General features: G+C 44.7%; 2 protein-coding genes across 3 annotated transcripts in view; both read right to left on the bottom strand.

Annotated features, from left to right (window-relative positions):
• Positions 1-23965, bottom strand: part of rasgef1ba (RasGEF domain family, member 1Ba) — a 96252-nt gene that overhangs the window by 13867 nt on the left and 58420 nt on the right. The window contains exons 1-5 of one of the 2 annotated variants that reach the window (XM_047591196.1): positions 9295-9618; positions 3152-3334; positions 2941-3063; positions 2709-2846; positions 90-305 (exon numbers count right to left, since the gene is read on the bottom strand). In XM_047591196.1, the coding sequence (XP_047447152.1) occupies positions 90-305; positions 2709-2846; positions 2941-3063; positions 3152-3328 (654 nt within the window). In that variant the 5' untranslated portion in view covers positions 3329-3334; positions 9295-9618. Of the gene's footprint in view, positions 1-89; positions 306-2708; positions 2847-2940; positions 3064-3151; positions 3335-9294; positions 9619-23965 lie in introns of those variants that run through there. The other variant, XM_047591195.1, reaches the window with a different exon arrangement.
• Positions 13973-17150, bottom strand: LOC125011824. The gene is made up of 3 exons (XM_047591197.1): positions 16954-17150; positions 15530-16174; positions 13973-15236 (listed from the first exon to the last, which is right to left on the bottom strand). The coding sequence occupies exons 1-3, from the start codon at positions 17000-17002 to the stop codon at positions 14719-14721; spliced, it is 1212 nt and encodes a 403-aa protein (XP_047447153.1). The 5' UTR covers positions 17003-17150; the 3' UTR covers positions 13973-14718.

The raw sequence follows: 23965 nt of genomic DNA, 5'->3' as shown, positions 1-23965 counted from the left end.
GATGAAAATTAGCCCCTCCGCGCTTAGTCCAGGTCATCTGGTTTCACGATCGATGACACACAACAGCACAACTTGCGTAATTTTCTCACCAGCTCTATGTGTGTGAGCTGCTGGGCGACCGTGAAGGGGTCGTTGCAGATGGACAGCATGTCTCTCTGGATCGCCGCCTGCGGCTTCGCCTTCAGAGCCGTGAGCCGCTCGGCCGCTGTGGCGTTGATCTTGACGAGCGCCTCCTCGTACTGGCTGAGCACCGTCAGCCTCCGGATCAGGCCCTGGCTCAGCTGGCTGACCGCCTTCCGGTAAACCTGTCAAACGGAAAGTACGGTTTTAATTATGTCAATGTTTAAGAGTGCACAATCCTCCAGAAATCCCCAAAAATATATTAAGGTCACTAGGACACCTTTTGGTAAACCCTAACTCTTTCCATTTTTCATCAATGTCCTGTTTGGAAAATGAGGCCAACACAATAACTGTGTCACTTTCCCATATTTGGTAACAGAGAGCACAACTGAATAACAACAAAGAGGAGAATGCAATGCACACTTGAACAAAATATCCTGTGGCAAGCGTGCGGCCACTTTGTTTAGCTCAGCTGAAGGTATTTCCTGAAAAAAATCCTTGATGGAAACACAAAAGTTCACAACATGTGCCAGAAGAACTGACCAAAAAACTGATGGCGACGGAAACCACTGAACAACCCGCAGAATGCGAAGCCTTCGGTATTTGTTTTTATTTGCCGTCACGCACTTTGGAGGGTCACTAACAGCGTTGCGCAACCCTCTTCCTGCCAGGCTGATTAATGAGGCCTCTCAGCTTCAGGGGGGGGAAGAGCGGAGAAGAGCGACTCTTGGCTTATTGGCCCCAGGGTCGAGAGGATGCCTCCTTCTCCTTGAGTCGAAACAGGCCACGATGATGTGCTTGTTCCTTCACTGACACACTTTGACGCACAAGTTGCATAAGAGGGTCCTGCAGAGGAAGCGGTGCATGTGTGTTTCATTTCAAAAGTCAGGCCTGGCGAGTCCAAAAAAAGACGCTCCTCAAGTCAATCGGCCGATGACGATTCCGCCAAACGGGAACAATTAATTATATTTTTGAGGATTATATTAATAAAATCTAAACACTGTCTAAACCCTGCTAATGCCTGAACCGCGCTCCTGCGCAGTTGGAAAACAGTGAGAAACGCCACCAGTGAAAATCGCTCTAGTTGCCACTTCAAAGTCAACCATCTGCCGTAGCTTCTGTCCGCACAGAACCGAGCACATCCCAGGGTCGGATAAATATAGTCGCGGATCTTGGAGACAACAGCGCGCCTGACGCTTCCACGTGGAGGGGAGTCACATTTGCTCATCGCAACTATTGGCGTTACGATCGAGGGAGCCTGGCGGGGGCGCGTTGTTCCCCGCGCCGTCAACCCTGGCAGCGACGCCGAAGTGGCAGACGACTGCTCAGTGCAAATCACCACGACTGAGCGCGCGGTTGTTCCGTGCCATCGTATCACACTGGAGGTCCTGTTATTCTTGGCTGCGCAGCGTTATTTCCTGCGGAGCGCCACCTGACCCGAGCGTAGGCCCGACTGTTTTTAGCCGCTCAGCCGACCGGCACCAGTGAACAGATAGGGGAAGGTGCCCCGGGCAGGATTACAAACACCTCCGTGAAGTCACGATACGGCAGAAATACCTCTCGTCCACCTAACCGAGACTTCCTCGCGCTAATTTGTGAACATGTCTTTTAAACAATCAGTCCGTCAGGACATTTAACCCTTCGTTTTCCATTGTCAAATCTTGTTTTCAACAGGTGTTTTTGACATTGGCGATGTGCAAAGATATCTACATCACAAACTCGACATTGAAGAGGCATGAGAGGAGATTTAAGACATGTGGGTACTATTAAAATTATGAAAATGCGTCTTAAACTGCACATTTTACGTCAAGGCAAGAGCTCTGTACCGCTAAATGAGGTCAGACCCCGATCACAGCGCTGGTTTTCTTCTCAGCTGCTGGTTCCCCATATATCCAACCGCATTCATAATGACAGTCTTACTACAGAGATCAAGGCCCTGGAGTGTTTCGAGTGTGGTCTGGACACAACTCTGACCAGATGTTCAGCACATCTATTATGGACTTCTTTTCCAGGGCACTGCGGTTGATGCTCTCAAGAATCAGCTTCCCAGCTCAGCCCATGTTTAGGCATTTGTGTTTTTTTTCTTATCAAAACACAATTTGGAAAATGCGCGAAATACACAAGTCCAAATCAGATCAAATCTTTATCAGAGGAGCGGCTCCTTAAATCTTGGGCAAGCTGGGACAGAAAAACGGTTCCAACCTACTAAAACAACTTTCACCCCAAGCTGCGCAGCGCAGGCTCACGGCGCGCTAAGCCAGTGATATTCAACTCCACTGCGACAGAACAATCCAAATGCTGCCTAAGATGAAGCACTCCAGGGATGACAAAAAGCCCACCTATCCCGCGAACAATGAGGCTTTCTCTAAAACCCGGCCGGCCCCTGAAAACCGCTTTGTTGCTGGAGATACGCCACCGCTATCTGCAAAAAAAATCTGCCTGTGCCTGTAGCTTTGCTGCACATGGATTCACCGTGACAGCACTGCACTGTTGGGGATAGCACCTAAGTATAATCAGACCAGGAGACGTGTTTTCACAAGTCTTGACGAATGCCATGAATAAAAAAAGCAGGGGGGCGCGGAACTGACCTCGTCTCCGCTGGCGAGCCGGTGGGTCAGCTCCTTCAGGCTTCGCATCATCCTCTCATCCCTGAAGTCGTATGGAAAGGTTTCTGTCCACTCCGTCAGCAGCTGGAGGATCTTGGGAGCGATCTTCCTGACTCTCATCTGGAGAAAAAAAAAAAGAAAAGCATTAGAAATCACTAAAACATACCAAAAGATGATAGGTGTATCTCAATATGTGAGGCTTCACTGAGCGTACCTTGTCGGCCTGGGGGTCGCTGAGTCGCTGTTGCTCCATGCACAGGTGGCACACTTTGGACATGAGTTCATATGGGCGGATGAAGAGGCGAGAACTGAGCAGGAAGGTGAAGATGTATGTCCTCTGTGGAGGTAAAAAAAAAATTAAGGTCAAAAATGGGCTTGCAAACCATTCAAAAGTCACAACCTAAGGTGATGAAACCAACACTTACGTCTGGATAATAATCTACAGTTGGGAGCAAATGGTGAATGAGGGCCTCCAGGGACCCGGACACCAGGTTGTTGTCATGGTAATAAAGGCCGGGGTAGCCTTCCTCCTTGGTCTGGTACAAGTTCTTGTTGTAGCTGCCAGTGTTCAGCTGCCCCGTGAACGGTGGTGTCTGAGGCATGTTGTCCTGCAAAGAGAACAATCACATTAAAGGTACTGACACACATTTTTACCTCAGATGCTGCTGCAGGATGCTCCCAGCGGCTCCAAAATAGCTCCCAGACACAAACACAGACAGTTAAAGGTTTGTTTTGGGAAAAAGGTTTGGGCACAGTCAGCATCCTTCCCTCCCCCTGGACAATTTAAGGTTTTCTGGTTTTGGGTTTAGTTTATATGAATGGACAAGTGGAAAAAAAAAAAAAAGAAAATGCGGTCGACACACAAAAAGGATACAGGACGGAGACTTCTGAGTCATCCGGATAACAAGAGAACAAGAATAGACCGCCGACGCACTGCTGAGCTTTACAGGAAATTGAACTCTTAACCCTGGCAACTTTGGTGCCTTTCATCAGGATGGCCAAAACACAGCCGTGCAGCAACAACAAATTATAATCTGTGTCCTCCGTTCCTTGCTACACACTGGGACAAAGACAGGATTTAAGCTTTCGTACTGGCTATATATTTTTAGTAGACAAAGTATTCATTCACACAGACTTTTAAGTCACAATTAAGAGTTTATATTGGAAGTGTTGCACATGTGCTTCGGTACATGCACTAAAAAAGAAAACCAAAAAAAGCTTATGAAAGATTCTATTCAAACCTGTAGCTCTGCAGGCTGTCATGAAGGTTGTTTTACCCTTAAAGCCAGCTACTAATTGTCTGTTCACTTGCTCCACCAGCCCTGTGCATGTGCATGACACAAAGAGAGGGTGTAAGTGTGTCAAAGAGGCAGGACAAATCACGATGCAGGGTAGATCATCATGCATGGAAGAATATTCCATGTGATGTCTGGTGATCTGTGATCCTTGTGGTGACTAATGAAAATGCTGCCATAGAAGCTTCCTCAACTATTCCTGCAGCATGATCCAAATAACCCAAACAATCCTAGCTTTGTCAGTAAATCACCATGCTTCCAGGCTGTGTGTAGGTGAAAGCACTGGATGCGTGTTGGTCAAACCTGCATTTCAGCACCGGCTTCCTGACTTAAATGGTTGATCTGGTGGCGCATACACTTTGGGGACTTTTCCTGTCCCCTCACAAATCAATCATACATGGGAAGATCATAACCGGTTGATATCGGTCTAAGCTTGCAAAATTCAAAGACTTTCAATGGTCATACAAGACAAAGTCTATTCAACTATGTGCGTTTCGCCTCTTGCAAAATGTGCACGGTCGTGATCTAAAGAGCTGTGGATCCTCAGGAGGAACAAAAACCACACACACATTCCTCTGCCAGTCTACCAACCTCCTGACCTTTGAACCTGGCACTCTGCTCCCATCCCATGCCAGGCAGACGTATGGCTCAGGAGACACAAAGGGCCTTTCATTCTGGTTGGGGGTCAGTGCAGTTTTCCAGCAACCCCCACCCCTCAAACCCCTACCTCCTCGACAATATGCTGTCCAGTGGCTGCCTGCCTAGTCAGGAAGCCTTAAAGTCTGACGCACTGCAGCGCTGCCAGGAATGGATATAAACTGCACCTGCCCACACACTGGAACAGATACTTCAGATAAATTCATTGTCCTGTGACAGTAATATGTTCTGCAGTTGAGGCTCACGCAAGAAAAAATAAGACAATTGTGGCGTAAACATCCGCCGACGCCTTTAATGCCCCGGCACAGCCTGAGACTTGAGCTTAACCTTTGAGTAAAATGACACACACACACAGTTCTGTCTTCCTTTGCAGGGTCAAAAACGACCATACCGCTACAAAACATTCCTTATTTATTCATGAGCCCTTCCGCGTTCACATAAAACACCCACCCTCACAAGGAAAACCAGCGCCTGCCTCGTTCTCACACATGCCGCTCCTTAATGCACGCACGCAAACACCAACCATCGCTATTATTCAGCCAGACAACCATGGCCATTTCCATGAGAATGGCGAGTGTGTGGAGTCAGGGCACGGCGGCCCGAGCATCTGCTGTGCCATGTGGCTTCACCTCGGACGGATCACGAGCCTGATGGAAGAAGGGGAGACGGAGAGATATCCTGATAAAAGACTGAGGAGTTTGGGGGTATTCATCCTTTAAAAAAGTCTTTTTTTTTTTTTTTCTCCATAGCATTTATTTAACGTGTCTTGCTTAGTAGCATCCGAGCGCAAACACAGATGTCTGGTGTCCACGAGGCAGCTCTCAAAGCACCAGCGTGGTCACGATGAGGAGCGCATGAACAGCAGCAGGTGATCTGAGGGGCTGAGAACGTGATGCTTTCACTATTCCCAGCTGGAATCTGAACAACATGCTCCCTGATCCACTGGGAGGGGGCGCAACCCCGGGCTCTTTCGGTTTTTAACTGCTGAAGAGTCAAATTAAGGGAAAGGGACATCTAGGAAACCATAGTGGTGGAATAAAGGCCGCCTCACAGAATGTAGATATGGAGGAAATGAGAGCACAGATAAAAGTTGTGGTATTTGCTTTGGATACACTGTTTTTTTTTTAATTATTTGACTCGGATGTAGCTCCGTCGACTCACTCACATTCACAAAAAACACCACCCATAACAGAGATAAAAAACTGAGTTTACCAAATCTAATCTGTGCAACGAGTCATACAGAAGTTACATCACTCTCCCTCTGATGTCTCTGAACACACTTTTGATCGATCTCACGCCGCCGGGGTCCGGTGGGGTTCTTCTTAAGATAAAAGCTCCGTCTCGAACACGAAATAAGAAAAAAAATATGGACAGAGGAGAGCACGAGATCAAATGATCCTCTCGTCCTCTTCTCGGTTTCTCTGTGTCTTAAAGTTTCTGAACGTCGGACAATGAAAATCTTGGTTCAGGACACACTTCTGTGAGTTTAAGATGTGATGCCGCTGCTTATCAAAGTCTGAATGTTTGTGTCCCTGCAGTAAGAGACAGCGCAGGATGACTACAAGCAGCCACAGCAGTGATATTTTACATTTGGCTCCCAGGTGTCGCGTGGGGGCAGTAGCGGCGGGTGCGCAGGGTTGGCGGTGGGGGGGGGGGCCACATGTCGAGTCCTCGGGGCTGACGCAAACAAAACTCTTAGCACATTGCTGTTGGTTTAGCGCGGCCACCGGCTGGGTGGCAGCTGAAGGTAAACAAACAAAATGCCAGAGATCAGCTCCCCAGTTTCAGAGCGGTGGGGGTTGAGAGGGGGATGTTTGTTTAGGTTCGAGGGACAGTTTTAATTATAGCACGACTGGTCATGTGTGTGTGTTTGTGTGTGTGTAGCCATCTGCTCCAGTGTGTAAAAGAAGTCTAGATCTCTCAAGAGCTGTTATGTCTGAGCTATAAGCATTAAATATTCTGACTTTTATTTTAACGCTTTTGCAGACTTCGTGCTCACCTCAGACTAAGATCCCCGTGTCCGAGTTAATCAGCTGACTACTGAGCTTCTGCACTCACAACAACAACAACAGCTTGAAGTTTGATTCCTTCTGCCCCGTTCTAGTATTTAAATGAGAAGGCCTTACACTTAACTGCAACAAGCAGGCTGTTGTATTATGTTATCAATGCCCCGTAGTTTTATTTCTGAGCGAACTGATCATGTGCGGCAGCATTTGGACGAGGAGCAGGAGTTTCAGGCTATGATTCACTTAAAGGTTATAAAAATGTCAAACTATTTCCCTTCATTTGCCCCGTGGCAAAAGCAAAGAAGGCATCAGATTAAAAAAGCACCAGAACTCCCCGGGCCAACGTCCTATTAGGGAGCAACGCTCCGGTGTTTATGTGAAATTACCTCCAGGCTCCCGAGCCATCAACGACACAATCTTGCAGGTAATTTTGTCTCCGAACGCTCGGGCGGGGCAGCTCCCCGGAGGGACAGCGGCGGCAGTCTGGTCTCTCGCTCGCTTCAAATGCAAGCCCCTGAGAGAGCAAACGGGGGACGCTTCCCGTCCCTGCCTGCACAATAAATCTGAAAATGGCTGCTTGTGATGAGTGCCCATCAGCACTTCACAGGCTGTAAAGAAGGGGGGAAAAAAAGGGCTAAAACACACAGGAAACAATTCCTGTGGTCCTTTTAAGATGAACGCAGGCAGCCAGACGCACTGAGCGCTTTCACACTGAGGCACGTATCCTGAGAAATGTCGTCGGCCTTGGACGCTCCCTGCAACTATTGAGGGGGACAGAGGTCAAGGCAGTAAAACGCGGAGATTTGTGGTGTAATAAGACATCTTTTGCAGCCACTAACTCAACAGCGGCAGCGGTGCAGCTGAAGCGACGGAGCCGCAGAAATGAAACGCAGCCGAGAAAAGGCAGAGATGTGCTGTATATTTCCTTTTTCGTTGAACAGGGCCAGAGGAAAACAGAGTTGCAGTGAGGGAATGCCCTGCAGCCAGATAGAGACCAACAGTAAATCAAAAGCCCCCCCACCCCACCACCACCACCACCACCACCCACAGCTATGTAAACACTGAAAGGCATGGGGAATCTCACTCATCCATGGCTTGAGGAAATGAGGGTGAGAGATAGCTGAGTGGCTGCACAAGAGGGTGAAGAGGCCACGGTGGAGTAGTGGGAGCGGGCTAAATAAAGACAGATCCACGGCGGCGCTGTTTGATCCTGGTGTGGTCGTAGGTATTCAAAACTCACATCCAACTCTCTGTAGCTTCTTTTCTCTTTTTTTCTTTTGGCCTGAGGTAAAATATACCCATTTACCAGATTGATTTACATCCATTGAGAGGAACCCCCGCAGCCGCAACCGTTACAACAACCGGAACCGAGCAACTCATCTCTCTGGCAGAGCAACACGTCCACGAGCATCACATCAGCACAGCGCACATTTGGGTGGGTGCAGCCACTCGCAGCTCTCCCACCTTTCCCAAGGACATTCACACCTGTGACGAGCGTCGTGATACGGTGTTTGCAGCCCCTCGCGCCGAGTGGTAAACATCACAACTTCCAAACGGGGATCCTGTCACCTGGCATCGACAGGAGACACGAGCCACTGCACCCGGTGCATCCTTAGCCTGAATCAAATTCCCATGACTGTACGCGTGTTGGGATTGTGGTTTTTCGTGCAGTTTTAACAGAGGCTGCGTGACCAGCATATCAATAAAGCAGTGGCAGTCCCAGGTTTAGCCGTTATCCCCATTATCAGCTCCTTATCAGAACCTTGTCCCTCTGCCCAAAGCCTCTGCTTGTCTGCATTCCTAACTAACAAATCCCACCGTGGCCGCAGAACAGCACAGCACACTAATGTAATCCACAGCAACAATAACTCATTCAAGTGTTTGCAGGCGAGGCTCCCTCACATTTTCGGGCCGACCTGCCAAATAACCAATAAACGGATTGAACTTGTCAGCACATTAAGCAAACTCCCTCCCTCCGCCTCTGAATGCACGCTCTTAATGCAGAGCACTGTCACGCCAAGCCAAGGAGAACAGGCCAGAGTTTTATTCAGGAGAGATGCGGGATTAACTTCACTGATCCCTCACTGTCCTTCTGGGAGGGGAAGGGAAGGGAGGTGAGGTGGGAGGGGGGTGGAATCCTCTTAGCCAGAAGGTAGAGTGGGGGTTAAGAATTGTCCGCCATTGACACCGATTCCAAAAAAATCGCATTGTTAGGGAAGATTTTGTGGGGTCACTTAAGGGAAATGTAAAGACAGCTGCAGCCGTAAGGGAAGCCACCCCTACCTGCGCATCATCAACCCGGTTTTGTTTTGATTCTTGTTTTGAGGATGAAGATTGACAACAACGTCAATAAAATGCGCAATGCAAGAACTTACCCCGCAGCCAAGGTTAAAAAAAGAAAGAAGAGTAGTTTAGTATTTACAAGAAGTATATGTGAAAGTCAAAGAGCGTGTGTTGAGCTCATTTAAAACCATGCATAAGCCGTCTCGGGCTGGACGTGGAGTGCGCTCCTTCCACCACCTGCGCGCATTTTGGAGAAGCGCCACCGTCTCTCCTAAATAACATTCAGAAGAAAAAACAAAAAAACACAGCAAACACAAAATTGCTCACCTCAACTAGCCGTAATCCCGACGTGAATTGATATCGTATCCTTTCTCTTCCAAAAAACAATAATGATGCAGAACAGCCTTTCAACAGTGCAGACTTTCTCCTTTCACATATGAATAAGCCGAGGCGGTCAAAGCGCGAATAGTCCCTCACCGCGCCATTATTCTGCTGTAAATACGAAAAAATGGGGTTCACGGCAGCAACGGGAGCGAGTTTGTTCCAAGAAGAAGAAAAATAAAGAAGCCGTGCGTGAATGAATGAGAGATCCGACAAGTGCTACCGCTGCTGCTGCTCCTCCTCTGCCTTTAGTTGCGTATGAGCGCCAGAGCCGCGGCCAGACTCAAGACTTTATTGTGAGGGAGAGACGGCAGCCAATCAGGGCGCAGAGCCCCTCCTCCCTGCGAAACCCCCACCACCCCCCCGCCTCCCCCCCTCCTTCTCGTTTTCGATTTCATTTCTCTTTCCCTTTCTGCATCTCTCTTTCTATCACACACTGTGACGTGTTTTCCATCTGCCCCATCCCTGCTCTCACGTCTCAGTTCTCTTTTTTCTGGTTTTCTGCGCTTTGGGACTTTCATTTATTCGTTTATTTCAGATTGATTCATGTGTTACTTTACATGTCTTGTTAGACTGATTATTTATCCTCTTGTTTTCTAGCGTGCTGTGACTGGACCTTAATGCTTAGTTTCGTTCCCTTTCTGTGTGGCATGCTTTGAAATTAGAGTAAAAAACCTTGAAACTGTGTGTGGTGATAATCTGTTAACTTGCCCCCGGTTCATGTTTTGTGGAGATGAAGAGGGGTCTTCTTCGCACGGTGTGGTGCATCTTGTCTTTTTTAGTCTGTGCAGCTTATAGACTGATAGATGTGTGTAGTTTATAGATACTGCCTTTTAAATTCACCTTAAATGTAAATGATAACGGTGCAGCCCTGCTTCCTGGGGCTGCTCTCAGCTGTCTACGTGTTAACATTAACACACTAACAATGGACGTTGCTAACATGATGCTTTGCAAGTGTAATGTTTAACATGGTCATTGTCTTACAGTTTAGCTGTTGGCAAAGATACATAACAGACTACGCACCAAACAGTTATACAGTAGCTTGTTGTCTTTCATCGTCTTGTGTTGCACAGTGACGACAGTATTGATTATCTATTTATTTATGTCTTCTTTTTGTCTGCATCAGTTGTGGTCCCACCGTTATAAACTACACAAGATTGGAACAATCATACTTGGGCCAGACGCTGATATTTGCTCACCCATCGTATTTCTGATTAAACTCTTTTTGCGCCACTGTACCAGAGTCTGAATCCTATAAAGCAGATGATTCAGGTAAATAAAGAAGAGTGAGAGTGAGACTGCATTACCTGCTTGTGCATTGCAACAAAACCTATAAGAGAGCAAAACTATATTTGTAAGAATAATCACGTATTCTGTCCATTTCTGGTCATAAAAGTTATAATTTCAAGAACATATATCTACATAAACGCCTGAAACTGAACAGCTCAGGCTTTTTCCCTCTCCTCAACACAACAAAAGGTCAAGTCCAGGTCCACAAACTAACATTTATCCGCATGAATCAAGACGACAGCCGATTCTAAATGGGCACCATGCGAAGAGGAAGCCGCCTTTCGAGTAGAAACGAGAGTCCAGAACGGGGGTGGAAACACTGGACTTGAAAAATGGTTGTACGGATTAAAGGAAAAAAACACGCAAACCACAATCGCATTTAAATGACAACTGTTTCAAATCCCTTGATGCTGTGTTTTCTGTCAAGCCTTTGGCATGTTCTGTGTGCTGAGTTACAGGATTATGATTTCATGGATTTTATTGTATCGCTGCAAAGCAGCAACCGACGATGAATTCATCAATGAAAGTCTGAGGAGACGGAAAGGTGAAAGCACAAGATCAGAAATATCTCTAAACTATTAATTTTCTTTTTGATATCTGTTGTAAATATTCCATATTTTAACCAAATATAGCTCAGCTGCCAGTAGATTAAATAATTTGTTCTTCTTCCAGATAAACCTGACTGCAGTTAAACTGTGGCACTAGAGAAATGTGACCTACTATTCTGTGTGAATATGACCCACTGGATGTGTGCTTAGTTGGAGGAATCACTGGGCTTAGCTTCATTCCTCCACATTTTCCGGGAAGAATAATAAGCCGTGGTGAAATAATGACAAATCATCTCAAATCTCATCAACATCCAGAGGTATTATGTAATCTGGGATTAGCGCAGATTTCCACATAGGGACTAATCTGGCTTTTCTCTCGCTGTCCCGTCACAATGCTGGAGATCACGGGGCACAAACACTACACTGTGCGTCTGCAGACACTACAAATACTGGACGGGCCCTGAACCTGACATCAGACGCTTTTTATATAAAATAAATAATGAAAACTGACACAAAGAAACATTCTCTCTTTACCGTTAATAGTGTTAATAATAAAAAATATTAACAAGAACAGAGGCAAGACAAGACTTGGTTGTTAAGATTTTCTTATTGTCCTAAATGTCCCCTGAAAAGACCAAAACCAAGAAAGTCCCAGTCTAGAAAAAGCTGCAGCTACGTTGTTTCAGTTGAACTCTGTGGTTGTTTTGCTAAGCAGGAGGACAGGGTGTGTTAATTAGGGACTCCTTTCAGGGGCGGATTAAACTAGATACAGTGAGTATTTGGAATAATACACTGCGTGTGGGACTGAGTCAAAACTGGGAATGTGTCTACTGACATGGAATCAGGTCACATCATAGAGGAATGACACTTTTTTTTTTTTTTTTAGGTCAGACAGACACAATGTCCGTCTTGTTTTTACACTGGATTTGTTAACAAGAAACAGGAAACCAGCCTAACCAGTATTGATTAGTCCTTTTTTTTTTTTTTTTGCATTTCAATGCCAGAAGGAGGTGGGGCTTTTTTAATTTCAGCTCGTTCACACTCCTCCAGGGCAGCCGACGCTTGAATGGCTGAGCGAAGAGATTTCCAGTTCGTCTTTTCAGGCAACAATCAGCGTGGGGCAGCCACAGCCTGGAGGTTTAATAAATAGGATTCCTGTAAAAAGTGTGAGAGCAGCACGGTGTGTTACAGGAAGGGATGTTTCCCACATCACAGATAAGCATATTTCATTCAATGAAGCTTCAAACGAGAGTTTAGAGCTTTAACACCTCAGTGCTTTTCCACCCATATCATTTATCCCTCCTATGTATATATTTACCTCCATTTCAATTTCTTGTAGACGTCTATATTTATTTCTTTTTTGCTTACTTTAATTTATATATTTTAAACCCGCACCCATTTTTTTTACTACCAGTTTTCAACAGTGTATTTTTATGTGCAACTGAGCTACTGTGACCAAGCAATTTCTCATGTAGATCTATAAAATCTATTTGAGTCTGAGACGAAACGGCAAACCGGAGCAGTCACGACGACGTGGACGAGTACATCGCGTCCGCGGCTTCGTTATCACACGCTGTACGACCGAGGGCATCAGAGCCTGAACTGTGCAAAAGGTCTCTTATGCAAGGGCGGCATCCAGTCCGATGCGCCGATATGAAAAACGTTCCTGCAGGGAAATAAATAAACAGTGACTGACAGTGTTTTGTGCTACATTCACAGTGTAGCTTCAACACTGAGCGGTGAAGACGGGGCAGAACGATTTTACAGCGAGGTGTTTTCCCGTTTTCTGTCCCTCCGCACCAGGCAGATCACAGAGGGAAGATGAAACATTATCAAGCTGCATGATGATGAAATAATAGAGATTCTGCTTGTTACACAGTCACTCTCCATTCTGTGGGTAAGTTATTTATGGAATAAATCATTTGATACACTGTATATCCACATACACTGACCAGCCACAACATTATGACCACTGACAGGAGAAACGAATAACATTGACCATCTCCTGATAATTCAATGTTCTGCTGGGAAACTTTTGGAACTTTTGAGTGTATGTTACTTAGAAATGCACCACCCACCTAAACCAGAGCAGGCAGCCCCACCCTCCGTAGCAACGACTCTCCTCGATGACAAAAAAACAACATGAACATGCACAAGGTGTTGACCTGGCCTCCAAATTCACTAGACCCCAAACTGACCAGTATCTGTGGGATGATCCACAGAGGCCCCTCCCCTCAACCCACAGGACACAAAGACCCCCCACCCACAACATCCTGTTTCCAGAAACCACTGGACGCTCTCAGAAGGCTCATGACTATTATTTGATGCAACTGTTTTGGAGACTTAACACAACATGAGGAAGTTGGTCATAATGTGACGCCTGACCTTAGTATGACTGTACTAAAAATAAAATCCATTTCAATAATGTCAAAACCTTTACACTTTGCTATATATCTTTAAATATTTTACACCATCGCTCGTGGTTTAGCATCTTCACAGCATCTGAAATGTCAAGATGTGATCGGATTATACAGATTCACTGACCCAAGGTCTGGTTGGAAAGGACAGAACAAACCGTAGCCAATCTACGTAGCGACTTTCTTATAGTCTAATGTTGAAATGAAAGTTTTCTATTTGCAGTAACAGTTGTCATGGAAGTGATGATGCTGTAAGTCACAGTATGATTTTAACTACAGGTATGTGTTAATGCTGATGCGCTTCAATGCAAATAGACACTATATCATAGTATCTTTACAGTGCTACAAACTTCAATGGGAATTAAAAACTTGTTGAAAATATTTTGTTTTATTCATATATATATAGATATATATATACAAAAAGTACATGAAACTTTTATTTTGGATAATCAGCTGACACAGAAAAACTCCCTCTCCTGAGAAACTCAGGAACAAAGAAAAGGGGAAATCCCCCATCTACAAATTAACTGTAAATTCTTCTCTTAAACTTTCTGGGCATCGGCCAACTATCACTTTCTTATTCACAGTAGTGTTGTGCAGTTCCATCCGTATACTTGTCGGTTAGTGTGTTTTAGGGTATGGCTGTTAACATGCAGTCACAGAAGAGATTGAAGATAATAAAGAAGCGTATGATCAGCTCCTACAGTTAAGTTACATTACTTCAAATGGCCCTGTAGCAAAGCCTATTATGAGAAACATCAGACAGGCTACCTGAATTAACTCAGTACATTGCATAAAGATTCAAGCTGCACATACAGATCACTTTAAATGGTTAAACCATTCCTTCTATTAGGGAGAAAATGAAGAACACGAGATAAAATGGAAACATCACAGTTAATGTTAAGGCATCACTACCAGACATTTTAAGTGCAATTTCTTGTATTGGGCTCCATCAAAATCTCACTCCAAACCACTCGGGGGTTAAAGAAAAATCAGGTTGAACAGAATGAAGCTATCTGCATTATCAGTGCTGTTGTCTATTTCCACCTGAGCTTGAATACCATTGCACACTTTGGGTTAATCACTGTAAAAAAAAGCATTAATGTGAGTGCATCCTAATGGCCGTCTTTGTTCGTGGTGTGACTTGGGGCAGTCAGTGCCTCGGATAAGTTCTGGTTGTCTCTGCACCTGCATCCCTGTTGTCTGCTCAGACTGGCGAGGAGCTCCAAGACTCTGATCTCGTGCTCCATGCGAGCCTTCTCCCTCCTCTCCTCCCTCTCGGCCGTCTCCCTTTGCTGGCGCTCCTCCCTCTGCAGCCACTGAGCCAAGAGGTCCTGGTGCCAGCGTGCGTGGTCGTGCCTCTGACTCTCCAGCTGCACCAGCAGGTCGCGGGTCTCCGACACCAGCCGCTGGAAGCACTCGGAAAGGTGCTTCAGGGCAGGTTCTAGGGAGGAGGACTCGGGGAGACGGCGAGCGGTGGCGGGGAGGTCGCTGGGGCTTTCGTGTGGAGGCACCAAAGGAGTAGGAGAGGCAATGGGCTGGGCGACGGGAGGAGGGAGAGCGTCGGCATCGGCGGGTAGAGATGCGGCTACGTGTGGTGAAGGAGTGCTGAAGCCATTTTCCACTATTGTACCTGGGGCAGATTTAAAGTAAATATAATAAATACGCCTTTTTCATTCTGTTTCCATCACCACAAACAGTTAACTTCAGATTTCACAGAATTATTAGCTGTACTACTTATTCATTACACGTGGATGCTAATCTTATTTAACTAATTTATTGGTTGAAAACACTTTGTGTTTCTTCAACACTGTTGCGGTTATTAATATTATTTGTAATAGTGCACTCTGTGTATATCATGTTTTTAAACCAACATTTGTCATCATTTTAACCACCATTTATTTAAATAGTAATCTCAGTACATACCATTACTTTCAGGATGGATGGTTGTTTCCAGATAAACCTTATGGTGTCTGTTTCTTGGATGCGGTGAAAATCCCGTGTCACTGAATTCAAACTCTTCCGTTGACTCCTGCCTGTCCTCCAGCTTGACCTCAGAGGAGTCGAGATGACAGCCTGTCCTCTCCTCTAGGGAGCTCAACCGCTGTCTCCCTTCACTCTCCGAGGAACCAAAATGGTGTCCACCAACCTCTGCGTTGGAATTTAAATCCAGGGCGATGCTTCTCATCCCGTCCATGGAGTCAAAGTGGTGATCGGCCATCCCATCTCCAGAAATAAAGCGGAGCCCTCCGTCCTCTCCCACGGACCTCCTGCCCAACACCGCGTCCATCTCTGCGAAGTATTTAAAACTGCAGGGCTGCGAGCTGCCGAAGTTTCTCTGCAGTTTGGCTCTCACGTAGTTAGCCTTCAGGGTTTTCACGCGGAGCCGGCACTGGTGAGGGCTCCGACAGAAACCCATTTCGCTCATGCGAGCTGAGAGGTGTTTGAAGACGTGCCGGTTGCGGAGGTTTTCCGCCAAGCTCTTCTGGACGCGCTCGTCGCTCCATGCACACAGCAGCACCTGAGTTTCCTCGGCCGTCCAGTTGACTGAGCGCTCTGCCTCTCGTTTCCCTGCACATGCAGAACACAGCTGAAGGTTTCTGCTCTGGGCTTTGAAACTGGTAATAACTACAAAACCCTCCGAATTGAGGAGAAATCAGGCAGCATCAAAAGCTGTCCAAAATAACACACTGTATAAAACTTAATATGTGACGAACTTTATTTACAGTTGACAGGCATCATATCATATTATCTTCATCTGCACTCTGAGTATAAACTGTCTGCAGAAAACAACACACCTAAATATCTACTTAAAGGTTCTTTAGGATACACAGTACTTTACGTGGATCTCTTGGAAGATAAACAGTTTTTTCAGCTTCAGTGACAGCTCAGTAGGCAACTAAATTAGATCACATTAAACTATTTCGTTTCTATTATGGGGAAGGTGGTTAGGGTTGCAGGATCTAGCCTGAATAACAAATATTAGGTTTTCAATTCAGGAGTTGAGATTATATCACTTTATAATCACTGATTAGATTCTATACAGATATTATACTGTTAGCTGTTACCTTAAAAGTTTGAGCGTTACCAAAACAAGCGAACTCAAATTCACGAATAATCTGTCTGAACTACATCTGAAATGTAAAATGACGCTGTCATTTTACATGTTGGAGTATTCACAATAATGGCTCAACAGCTTGATTAGTGACTAAAAAGTCATATCTGTTCTGTCTAACAGACGAGGCTAGCGCTAGCAGCTAACAGTTAGCTAACCCATATTTCTAACTATATGACGCCGACTCCCTGCACAACAACAAACAGAATATGTCGCACGTTTCGCTCGGTCTTACTTTTTGTTGTAGAAACGGAGCTAGTCGAGATGATCATCGGGGGATTCATTTCGAGGGTCTGCAGCGAATGTAAACATTGGACATGGACGCAGGACGACGCTTCTCTCTTCCGGGCGACGCAGCTCAGCGGCGTGTGACGCCGAGTTTACGTAACAACGCGTCGGGTTCAAATACAGGTACATTACATTAAAACAAGAGCACAGAAAATACACAATGCCGTGGACTTTAACAAAAATCTATAACAAACGTAATCGTTGCATAATTACTGTGTTGAAATATAAAGAAAAGATAGACAGTATATAACAATAATAATCTATTTTTATATATGTCCTACTTACTAGACTAACGGTTTTATGTTACTGAGTCTAGGAAAGTGCAGTTTATTCATATAAACAATGTCAATCCTTAACAAAGAGGGCCTGTGGTAGATTTACATGTATATTAGAATTAGAAAACCCTTATTTGTCCCACAATGGGGAAATTGCACTACACAAATAACAAGAGTAAAGAGTGTAGGGTATAAAATATAAATAATAAAATTATCATATATATATACAAAAAGTATCATTATACTTTTAATATTTAAAGTATTATAGTATTATATATATGTTCAATATCGAGGAAAACATTGCAGTCCATTTGAGGATTGGGACAACTGGTCTACGAAACTAAAAAAGGCACGTTTAAAGGAATATGTTTTTTTAAAAAATAAGAAAATGCCATTCATGGAAGTATATGTTAAATAAGGCAGTGTTGAATCAGACAACAGCACTGCATGAAAAACTGCCTCACCTCATTGGTTGAAGTAAGACAGCAATTTGCACAGCAGGGTTCAACACATGGCCTCGGGCAAAAGAATGCAGGACGAAACAGAAAAGGGGGGTTTAACCTGGTTGAACCTACACCATAAACACAATCCCAGGTCATCCAGCAATGAATATGATATCTTCAACGGCATCATCGACAGTAACATGTGCCATTTTTGGTCTGATTGCCCAGTGAAACTACACACGGATCCGTCTTATAAGGAAAAAGACAGACAGAATGAACAAAGTTGACCAGGACGAGCCTCTATTATGATCACATAGCCCTGACGAGCACAGGAAGTGGAGTAAGCCCTCATATCCTCACTCACACCTGTTTTGTTCACTTCCACGTACGATCACCCAACAGCCATTATACTGCCAAGTGAGACCCCCCCCCCCCTAGAGATCGCAAACTCTACTTTAAATAAAAAGAGGGAATCATCCGGAGGAAAAAGCTCCCACTGAGTCAGAGAGGTGTTAATGGGCTGTCTTGTGCATTCTCTGGATGTCTGCTGAGAGCATTAAGATCTCTGGGGTGCCCCCCCCCCCTCTTCTATTTTGTGAGCTCAGCTCTGCTTTTCATCCACAAACACACCAATTGGAGGGGGGAGGAATGGTTCTTTAAGTTTTGCTAATGCAAGTTCAGGCTGCTCTCCTGCAGGAACATTTGCATGTTGAGCTTTCAGCCTTTGTTCTATTATACAGTGGAACGGGCAGCGGTGGGTTTAACCGGGGATCTTGACAGACCTCGAGTAAATGACACAGCGTGTTATTTACTGGAAAAGATTCATTCACTTTCTGTTCATAGTCACAGAAGAGATTGTAATTAACGCTGTATGTAATGGTTTGCACTTATTTTGAAGTATTCATACTAGCATTCAACTTGGAATATACACATTTATCATTGGTTTGTTTAAATCTTTGATAAGTACAATGTCAGCTTTTGGTTTAATAAGTAGTTCATAGTTTTGTCTTTTTTTGTAATTTAATTTAATAGTTTTATTTTATTAATTAACTGTTGTACATTTTATTTTTACTACTAGGTTTCAAGAGTAGATAGATAGACAGATACTTTATTCATCTCAATTCACAGAGTTTTCTTATGTACAACTGAGCAACTGTGACCAACTACAGTCAGATATTTTTTCAGTGCTGTTCCAAGACGTCCTGTATTACAAGAAAAATATATGGTGACACATGCTGAAATATTTTCATTTCTTCAGAGAATCCAGTGACAGACTACGGTAACTGAACTTTGCAGCAGAAACTGAGAATAAGATAGAAATTTTTTTGACAAAACCAAATCAAATTTCCCCTGCCTTGGCAGTTTAACAGTCCCCGCACAGAGGAGGAAATAAAAAAAGTAAACTGTGAATTTTTTAAACTTCCTAAAAGGGATTTGCTGACAAGTTAAGAAGGAAGCTAAAAAAAATGACATGAAAAAGTCCCCTTGATACGACAGAAAAGGCTGATGAAGGTCATTCCACCAACCAACCCACCCACTTTTCCCGGAACCCTTTAGGAACTTTAATCAGAATCGAGTCTCAGTTTTTGGTTTTAGGGACGTACTTTTTTATTCCTTCCAGAAAAACCTGTGCAGCAGAAGTGAGAGTTTCAGTGGTTTACACAAAGATGTGGGAAAGCAATTACTTCCAACTATAGTCCGAAGTGGCCAAGAAACCGAGAAACTTTTCTGTTGTCTGATGCTTTAGTGGGTTTTCCATCTCCCTTAAAGAGATGAATACAAAGAACAGTACAACGGTTGTAATATTGTTGTATTCTAAAATTGCCACTCACAGGCAGATTTGAAAATGATTATCTGTTTTATTTGTTTCAATTTCACAGCTCCTTGATTGAGATGTTAAGACAAATGAGATAAACAGGGTCCCTGGAGCTCCTGATTTGAGATATTGAGAAATTTGAATCCAGGGGGAGAAAATAGTATAAACAGTATGAACAGGACAAGCACAAAAACCCTCCTAACTCTACTAGTTCCTTCAATATTTTGTCAATAACAAGTCTGAGAGTTTTTGATATTGCAGTTGTAATTTTGGAAGTTGTTTAAGGCCTGGGCTGTGACCAAGGCTGTCTTTCTCAACACACATACACTGATCATGCACAACATTATGACCAGGAGAAAATAACACTGCTGGGAAACTTTTGGACCCGGCGGCAGCCATCCCCAGCAGGACACAAAAACGGTTTAGGAACAACGACAAAAAAAGTACAGCACAAGGTGTTGACATGGCCTAAAAATTCACTAGATCTCCAACTGATCAAGTATCTGTGGGATGATCCACAAAGGTCTCTGCCCTCAAACTATAGGACCAAAAGGCCTCCACTAACAACATCTTGTTTCCAGACACCACAGGACAACCTCAGAAGGTCCACGTCCATTCCCCGATGAGTCACAACTGTTTTGAGTTATATTACAAAGGTAGTGATAATTTTATGCCTGATCTGTGTAAACTGACTGCTGGTGAGCTCTTCTTCGTCCTTTCTCTCACACACAAATGATGAGGCTGTCACAGCAGAGGTAATTACAGAGACCGTCGGCCGGACTCTCATCTCATTACTCATACATGCCTTCGGGCTGTTCCCCGCTGGCCTGCTGAGGAGCATCACACACACTGTTCCCACACTGACACACACACACACCCATCCGCACAAACAAAGGCTGGAAAATAATTTCCATAATGTAACAAAAAAAAAAAAAAAAACTCCTGGACAACGAGTGGGGAGGTGGGGTCGGGGGGCTTGATGGATCTGTCATAATTACGCCATCGGCATTACTTACAATATCCAGGATTTCTGAATGTTTTCAACCTGGTTCCTTTGTGGTAGAAGCTCTAATTGCTCGTCCGTGTTCCATTAAAAGTCAGGAGCAGACAGTTTGCATGATAAAACCGACTCCCCTAAAACAAAGAGCTAGGCTGCGTATGTACGGCGACGACTAATAAATAACAGCTGAGCCTGCACTGTCGTCGTCTTTTCCCTCCGTCAGAGGGAAGACACAAGTCTGCAGATCTCCAGTGTGAGTTTTTCGGTGCAGAAAACCAGGTCAGCAAGCACACAGCGAGTAAAACAAGGGAACAAGCTGAAGATGGTTACGTCAGCTGAGGCTGGAGCAGAACTAAGGTGTCCCACTGTTTAGAGGCTCAGGATCCCTGCCTGCATGCTGCTCTTTGACCGTGCTGTTCAGGTCAGGGTTTTTTGCAAAGTTTCACATCAGACACAAAGCCTCAACATGGGAGCAGAGCAGCAATTTGTGGAATCTTGTCGGCCTCTGAGAATTCAAGGGATTCTTGAGTCCTGAGTTGATGTTTTTTTTCTTTAAGTAAAATATCTTGATAATATAATAATATGAAAATAGGTCAACCGCCCTGAAAAGGTCACACTGACATCAGGACCAGTATGTTCTTCTGTTTGTTGACATCTGGACAGAAGCAAAGCTGTTTGGACAAAAATAGTCCTGTTCAGGTGTTTCTCAAAAAGAGATGCTTCTCCAACTGCATGGGATGTAATCAAGGCGTACGTGTGGCAGTGGTAGCTTCGAGCAAATAACATTTTCAATTTAAGAGTTATTACACCCGCAAGCACAATTACAACAATATGTCTCAACTACTGGAGGCAACTGTCAGCTCGCACCAGACCTAAATACCCTTTGTTTACCTTGGCATTGCAGAGACAGGAAAATAATAATTGCAGGGCGCCGGGGACTGATAATAATGTTTCATCTTCTTGCCTGCGTCTGTAGCAGAAAGAGTATACCAATTAAACCCCATGCGTTTCCTACATGAGGTGCTCTTTTTGACACGGATGCCCACTTTTATTAAACTTGCAACCTGTACTCGGGTCCTTTGTGGCTAATTAAATGCCCACTTCCAACTTTTCAAAGACAAAAAAAGGGGCAAAAAATAGATGTACGGTGTTCATGTTGATGGCTTTATGTGTGGGCATTATGGCCGTTCCCATAAACGCATAATTATCGTAAGTTCATCATGGCCTGTTGATAATACAGCAACCCATGGAGGGCATTTTCACGTATAGATGTGAGTTGCAGCTGCGAAGCATATGCCCCTGCAGCAGGGTGGGATTGCGAACCACAGAATTTTCAAAACACTCATGGAAGAGCCACGCCACGTCACTTATCGGGCCTTCTGTTTTTTAAAGTTTTACTCCAGCCTCTGAGATGAATTACAGAACTCTCAGTCCACTGCCTGGACACCCTCTAATTTGCCTGCATTTTTATAGTAGCCACCAATTTGCAGAAGCCACTTAGACCAACACCGAACTTGGCTTAAGTCCCGCGCTTCAAAACATTTCCCTCAAGCACCAGATGCCGAACATGAGGAAAACCTCATGTCTACTGTGATCTATTCAGCAACACAGGTCAATTTGAGATGATGTGGGAAGGGCCATCTGGGGAAGTGTGCGGTAAATGGTTGTCTATGGGAGAAAGTTGTTGTGAGCGCAGGCTGCTGTAGGAAAACACTGTAAAAATCCGGGTTTGACCACATGTGGGTCATAAACACAAACACCTTTCTGTTTGTCAGCAGGTTGGGCTGAAATTGGCAGTGGCACTTCCACCTTGAATTCCTTCTTCCTTAGTTGGCAGTGGTAGAGCCTTCAAACAGGAACAAAGAACTAAAAGTGGATCACAGAGTATAAAGACTAAAATAAACTGTTGGTGCTCAAATTTGGGCCCAGTCACAAAACACTGCATTCCTCCAAGTAATTTCATTTCCCAAATAAGGTAGGTGGATTCTTATGCGAGGGAACGCCGTGTTCATTCACATGAATGGTAGATGTCGGTCAGTGCTCTGCTCCGAGAGACTGTTACATCAGAAGGCCAGTCGGCGGGACACTGTATCGTGCAGACGAGGCCAGCTGAAGCACCGAGCAAGTAAACAGCTGAATGAATGATTCCCTTGTTGTGCTTCCACACTGCTGACCTGCCGCGGTGGTCTGCAGCTGAAAAAGCACATTCACTGCGGTTAATAGTATTTGAGGCATCCTGAATCGAGAACATCGCGGCCTGCTTCTCACAGCGGGTCCTCCGTCTCCGTCTGGAAGGCCGCGTCTGTGAGAACATCCTGATGTTCTCTGGGCTGGCAAGTGATTTGATGATGTGCAGATCAAAAGACGTCTAAGCAGCTGTGGAGGACATTCACTCAAATTTGGTATTGAAGTGTACTTTGTACTACATGGGCCTCCTGAAGGTGCCCTGGTGGTATGATGGTAAAAGAATGTAGTTAGTGGGAGGCCTTTGGGTCCTATGGATGGTGGAGGGGTCTCTGTGGATCATCCCACAGAATTTGGAGGCCAGGTCAACACCTTGTGCTGTTTTCGTGTGTGTTTTTATTTAGTTTTTATTTTTTTGAGTTGTTCCTAAAGCTTTTGTGCGTTTGTGTCAGGTTGCTGCCATCACGGAGTGTCATTGCTATGGGGTGGGGGTGTCTCGTCTGGTCTAGGTGGGTCGTATACGCCTAATAACACCCACAGGAATGCCAGGTACGAACGTTTCCCAGCCGAACATTGAATTGTCAGAAGATGGTCAACGTTTTACTTCTCCTGTCAGTGGTTTTAATGTCGTGTTTTACCTATTGTTGCATCACTTTTCTTGCGTCACAGATGTGTGTGCAAAGTATTCCCATCGCGTGCCACTTTTCATTTCTACTTCCCTACGAGTCACAGTGTGATGATGGGCATTTTATTCTATCGAGCTACATTTATCAGGTGGCTGTTGTTACTCTACAGATTAACACAAAAGCACAGTGTTTTTACCATGACTATTTAGAAGAAGCAGCTACATTAAATGAAGCTTACAGTGTTAATATTATACGGCTGCAAACTCATAAATTATAATGTAACTTTACTTTAGATGGTTCTTTACATTAAGTATGAATCCATCTCTGGATGTGCACTTTTGTTTTTACGCGTAAAATGCTGCAATGTTGTTACATGTGCAAAATAATATACTTCGACAGATTATGGTGCACATGAAGTAATAACATACATCCGGCCAATTAGTGTGCAATGCAATTTAAATACAGTTTGGCCAGTAACTTGATTTATGGCCTTATTTGAACCCAATGCTTACATGTCTGCATCTTGAGAATTGCACCATTTATACCTTTTTTTTCCCCCAATCCTGAAACCTCAAACAACAACAACAACCCCACCATCCACACCCCACTGCTTTC

The sequence above is a fragment of the Mugil cephalus genome, chromosome 8 (genome assembly GCF_022458985.1).
Source record: "Mugil cephalus isolate CIBA_MC_2020 chromosome 8, CIBA_Mcephalus_1.1, whole genome shotgun sequence".
NCBI classification, from domain to species: Eukaryota; Metazoa; Chordata; class Actinopteri; order Mugiliformes; family Mugilidae; genus Mugil; species Mugil cephalus.
The sequence above is the reverse complement of the archived record's forward strand: the minus strand, read 5'-3'. Positions and strand labels throughout refer to the sequence as shown.